Raw genomic sequence first — 6,000 nt, 5'->3', positions numbered from 1 at the left:
ATGACCACGTTAGACTCCAAAACCCAGTGTACGAGATAGTCGAATAGCATTGTCACTGGCTTCTTAACAAGGCCGCTGCGGTACGAATCCCGGTCAATACATGTGTTTTTTAAATAAAACGTTGCGTTCCTGTGGTTCGGCTTCCACGTAAAACTGAAGGCCCCGTGGTTACGATCACGATATCAAGAGTCACGTAAATCTATAGGCTAGCTTGCTTTCTCTACTATCAATAGAATAGCTGTCCGGTTCCATGGCTAAATGGTTAGCATTCTGGCCTTTGGTATAGGGTCCCAGGTTCGATTCCCCGCCCGGTCGGTGTTTTAGCTTTCACTAGTTAATTCCTCTGACTCGAGGTGGGGTTTTTTGACGTCCTCAGCATATTAGAATTCTCCTTAGGTAGGGCCCCGTCTTCACAGACTCGCAGGTCGCCTATAGGGCGTCAACTCGAAAGATCTGCACCAGGCCTCTTCAGAGGCCACACGCCGTTATTACTAACAGCAGAATATCTGGCTGGGCAACAGTCGTCTCTGTCTGTATCGGCCACGGGTATGTTTTTTATGACGCTGACTAGAATAGCACAAGGATTAAAGTGCTAGTCATCGGGCGAGTTGGCCGTGCGGTTAGGAGCGCGCAGCTATGAGCTCGCATCCGGGAGATAGTGGGTTCGAATCCCACTGTCGGCAGCCCTGAAGATGGTTTTCCGTGGTTTCCCATTTTCACACCAGGCATATGCTGGGGCTGTACCTTAATTAAGGCCTTTCCTGTCCCATCGTCGCCATAAGACCTATCTGTGTCGGTGCGATCTAAAGCAAATAGCAAAAAAAAAGTGCTAGTCAGCACGGCTGTACACGTTCATCTGTGAAATATACTTTCATTGTATCCCCATTTCAAATCCAGGTGAAGTCTAGAATTATAATTTTCATAAGGTCAGACCATTCCTCTTCCAGTCTTAACCCTAGTTAGAATATTGTACCTGAATATGATATCCTAGCAGCACAGATCATCGGACACAAGTTACTCAGGGGCCGATGATCTAGATGTTAGGCCTCTTTAAACAACAAGCATCATCAGCATAACTTATTCACGTAGTAAGTACAACACAGTGTGTAGAATGGAACATTATTATTATTATTATTATTATTATTATTATTATTATTATTATTATTATTATTATTATTATTATTATTATTATTATTTGCTAGGGGCTTTACGTCGCACCGACACAGATAGGTCTTATGGCGACGATGGGATAGGAAAGGCCTAGGAGTTGGAAGGAAGCGGCCGTGGCCTTAATTAAGGTACAGCCCCAGCATTTGCCTGGTGTGAAAATGGGAAACCACGGAAAACCATTTTCAGGGCTGCCGATAGTGGGATTCGAACCTACTATCTCCCGGATGCAAGCTCACAGCCGCGCGCCTCTACGCGCACGGCCAAATTATTATTATTATTATTATTATTATTATTATTATTATTATTATTATTATTATTATTATTATTATTATTATTATTATTATTATTAGTCTCATCATCAAAAGTAATTTGTTTAGTCTTCTGCAAAACTGTGGTGAGTTTACCCAAGAAATTCCACTATATCAGACTGTATTGAACCATTTCTATCCGTGAGTCGTCCTGGTCTAGGGACTAAAAGTCTGCTTACTCTCTGCTTGCTTCCGGGTTTGTTTCCCGACCCATGTTATTCCTAGAATGACAGTAGTGTTACCGCCCCTACTAGTTAGAAAAGCAAGAGTTGCCAACATGAACCAACGCTACCTTCTCCTCTCGTTTTATGTGGGGGGTCGGAGGAGCTTCCAGACACTTTTCAGAACTGAGTCGTGGGATATCTCACCGGAAACCAGACACTAGGGTTGCGGGTAGAGTGGCTAGACCACTGCATGTACGACATCCTCAGACATTTTTTTTTCAGCTTTCTCGACCGGGATCGCAGCCTCTCAAAGTAGACAGCTCCTCAATTAGTCTCACGGGACTGAGTGAAACCTGATCTAGCCCTTATTCCAGGCTAAAAATTCTCGGACTAGCACGGCGCGGAATCCTTTTCGACTACTTCAAGAATAATGGAAGGAACAGGGTTGTTGTTGTATTTATTGTTTCTTCTGTTACCCATGTTTATTATTTGAGATATCTTTGATTATCAAACTCACGCACTTAGACGAATAGAATCCCTAAGAGGTCCGTGGTGGAGTGTATAAATTAATGTATCGTGTGGAGTGGGTCTGGGTGAGATAGGCCTATGTAATCGCTAGTGTCGAGGAGCTTCGAACTTTGCCTTATACGATTATTTGTAACTGTACTGCCTATAAAAATTAAATTTGCATCTTGTTCTCCATTCCTATATACTCCTAAATGCTATCTGGGTCATCGGCTGTTTGTTGCAGCCCACCATGTCACTCTGTCCTGTGTTTAACTCTCCTTCATCTACCACGTTTCCTTTATTGGTGGGGTCTCGCGCGCAAACTGTGTCGAACATTTGAATGTGGTCCGGTTTTACGGCCGAATGGCCTTTCTGACGCCATCCATACGTCGGGGGATCGTTTTCCTGCGGTGGTTATTCGTATGGCGTTTTGGGTGAATATGAAGAAGAATGTGTTGAAACAAAAAATACCCATACAACGAGCCGTAGGAATTAACAATATGCAGCTGAAATCTTAGACCCGACCAAGAATCAAACCAGGGCTCCTCGGTACTGAAGACTAACACACTGACCATTCGTCTAGGGAGCAGTACGTGTGCTACGTTCTTAATTTCTACATAACTATTGCATCATACCTCTTTTCAGATATGTTTGTCTTGGCCTTCCCCTACACTTCCTTCCAGAACCAAATTCAAAAGTCCTGGATGTATGAAGATGTGTCCTACCAACCTGTTTCTTCGGATTTCTTCGAATTGTCTCCCCCCTACCAAAATAAAAGGCACAGATAATTTAATGATATATTCATTTATACGGCTATCAACATATTTACATTGTTTACATTAATTTAATATATATTTTTCCAAATATTTATGGCCAAGAACATTCAATAATATGCTCAAATTATGTGTTTCTTGTTACAATTAATTTCATATGTTCTGAATAAACACATATATTAGAGAAATGAACATTCATTTAATCTTCTTTTTCTTCTTATTAGTAATATTATTGTTTCTTTCAGCAGGTCGTCTCGCTGAGGGCAAAGCCGACACCATGGCCCAGTTGGTACGGAAACTTATTGATGGCTACAGGGACCTTATGGATAATTACAGTGGTAAGTTCATGCAGTTCCATTTGTTCGAAAACGTATAGAGTGAACATCTTGAACATATTCCATTACACCTTCCCTAGCGGGTGCATATAAGACATATCAGACGTTAGTTACCAGATATTGGTTAAGGTAGTTCTAGCCAGTAGGGTACGTTTAATAGATTACCGGACGAGTTGGCCGTGTGATTAGGAGTGCGCAGCTGTGGGCTTGCATCCGGGAGATAGTGGGTTCGAACACCACTGTCGGCAGCCCTGGTTTTCTGTAGTTTCCGATTTTCACGCCAGGAAAATGTTGTGACTGTATCTCAATTAAGACCACGGCCGCTTCCTTCCCACTCCTAGGCCTATTCCATCGTCGCCGTAAGACGTATCTGTGTCGGTGCGACATAAAGCAAATTTTTAAAAAACCGGTTTAATAAATTATGTCCAAAGTATTAACTCTATATTCAGAGTCACTCACAAGGTCTCCTGCGTGACTCATAGTTTACGAACTAGGACGTAATTACAGAAAGCCAAGAGGTAATCGTTCAAGAAAATTTAAAGAAAAATCAGGGCATGATTGCTGACTTGATACCGAGGACGATACTAGTTATGAAGTAGCGCAGCATGTTGGTGGGAGAGATGTTCACTTACCTGTGAACCATGCAGTCGGATTCTCTCCGACTACCCTAGCACTGTTCATCGCGAGCATTCAGCATACACAATGTTCTACTTCCTGGTTTCAGTTGCTGTACATTTAATTACAACACCTGTCCTTATTTTATTACTAAACGGAGTGGCCGAGCTTGTTAACGCGTTACGGCTATGGAGCAAATCTCTGCATTCCGGAAACGCGTGGGTTCGATCTCCCACCGTCGGTTGTCCAGAGAATAATTTTTTGTGGTTTCTCATTTTCACTTCCAGGCTAATGCCCGGACAATTCTTTTTCATAGGCCACAGCCGATTCATTCCGCCTCCTCCCAATTTCATTCACTATCATTCCTTTCATCTTCATTAGCTCCTCAACTGAATTTGGCGTCAGAAAGGGCATCCGGCCGTAAAACATGCCATATAAATTCATCTCACCTCATCCACGACCCTGTGTCATGAAACAGCCTTTGTTATTTAATTAATTTTAGTAGAAATACCCTCCATAACAGAGTCCATTATTCTCGTGGGTAATCTATCCTTCTCCATTCGCCTCACATGACCCCACCCCCGAAGCCGGTTTATGAGTACAGCTTCATCTATTGAGTTCATTCCTAAATTAGCTTTTATCTCCTCATTCCCAGTTCCCTCCTGTCATTGTTCCCATCTGTTTGTACCAGCAAATTATTCTCGTTACTTTCACGTCTGTTACTTCTAATTTATGAATAAGATATCCTGAGTCCACACAGCTTTCAGGAAGTAGAGGGAGACCAAGACGACGATGGTTAGACTCAGTTTCTAACGATTTAAAGACAAGAGGTATAGAACTAAATGAGGCCATAGCACTAGTTGCAAATATTATCGGCACATCTTTTTCTAGATAGATTTACACCCTAGTGCCGAATCGGTCGACTTCGGCAATCTTCGAGATCCTTACTGGCAACCTTTGAAACACAAACTACGAATTGCTTATGCATCGCTGTGCGACATCTGGCGTACACTTTACGTACTAGTACTGTTGTTGTTTACACAGCAAAGCCAAACTATAAAATTCATACTAGGAACAAGTTTTGCATCGAGAAATGTTATATAATGTTATATAATATGTGTGTGACACAGTTGTTGGCTTAAGATAATAACGGTTTAGAAACTTCATATTGATCGATCATATTCTCGATTCAATTCAGATTTCATTTTCATTCAGTTGGCAGCACTACCGGAACCTGGAGAGCTCCCTCCTTACGCCTCATCCCCGTACACAAACCTATCCAGAAAATAGAGGATTGTGGCGACGTTTAGTAAATTCACAGAGGCTCGCAGACTGAACGCTGAAAGGCATAACGATCTATAATGATAATGTATGTATGTATGTATGTATGTATGTATGTATGTATGTATGTATGTATGTATGTATGTGTGTATGTATGTATGTATGTATGTATGTATGTAGTAGAAATACAGTCGAACCTCAGTATCTCGAACCTCAATATCTCGAACCTCCATTATTCGATTTTTCACTATCTCGAAGTAACTTAAATTTCCCGGCCGTTTGTCCTATTCTTTGCGTGTATTTATTTCTCTATTGCTCGAAATTCGGTTGCACGAATTTCTCGATTTTTCGAAGCAAACATTACTCTGTAACTCGAATTTTGTGCAACATTAACAGTGCAGTACGGCATTTGTGGTTTGTGAGGAGGAGTTAACAAGTAAGGAAAAGGTGACAGTGATGCTGGGAGCTAATATGACGGGAAACGAAAAACTAAAACTTCTAGTGATCGGAAAATCGGCGAAGCCTCGCTTTTTCTCGGATGTGAATTAATTAAAGGTCACGTACGAAAGCAACCCCCGGAATCGCGGATGACAAGCTCCATATACGAATCTCGGCTGCGTCGTATTGACGAGAAGCTTCAGCGTGAAGGGGGGAAAGGTTAACAGTAACAAACAGAAGAGATTAACGTATTTTTTCCTAAGGTGTTAAGGGAGGTATGTTTCTTGTTTCACTGCCCTATATACTGTATCCTGTCTTCTAAAAAGTTACTATAATAAGGGTTGTAGACCTCGGATTTTTAGGTGGTAATAGGTTAGAATGCAAAGTAATTGGGTTTGTAGGAAGTGTC

The 6,000-nt window shown here is 41.8% G+C and overlaps 1 protein-coding gene across 4 annotated transcripts in view; it reads left to right on the top strand.

Annotated features, from left to right (window-relative positions):
* LOC136864149 (very long chain fatty acid elongase AAEL008004) overlaps positions 1 to 6,000 on the top strand; it is a 288,445-nt gene that overhangs the window by 183,259 nt on the left and 99,186 nt on the right. For 2 of the 4 annotated variants that reach the window (XM_067140791.2, XM_067140788.2), the window contains one exon: positions 3,168 to 3,260. In XM_067140791.2, coding sequence (XP_066996892.1) covers positions 3,200 to 3,260 — 61 coding nt within the window. In that variant the 5' untranslated portion in view covers positions 3,168 to 3,199. The remainder of the gene's footprint in view (positions 1 to 3,167; positions 3,261 to 6,000) is intronic. The other 2 variants (XM_067140792.2, XM_067140789.2) reach the window with 1 other exon arrangement.

The sequence above is a fragment of the Anabrus simplex genome, chromosome 2 (assembly GCF_040414725.1).
Source record: "Anabrus simplex isolate iqAnaSimp1 chromosome 2, ASM4041472v1, whole genome shotgun sequence".
In the NCBI taxonomy this organism is placed as follows: Eukaryota; Metazoa; Arthropoda; class Insecta; order Orthoptera; family Tettigoniidae; genus Anabrus; species Anabrus simplex.
The sequence above is the reverse complement of the archived record's forward strand: the minus strand, read 5'-3'. Positions and strand labels throughout refer to the sequence as shown.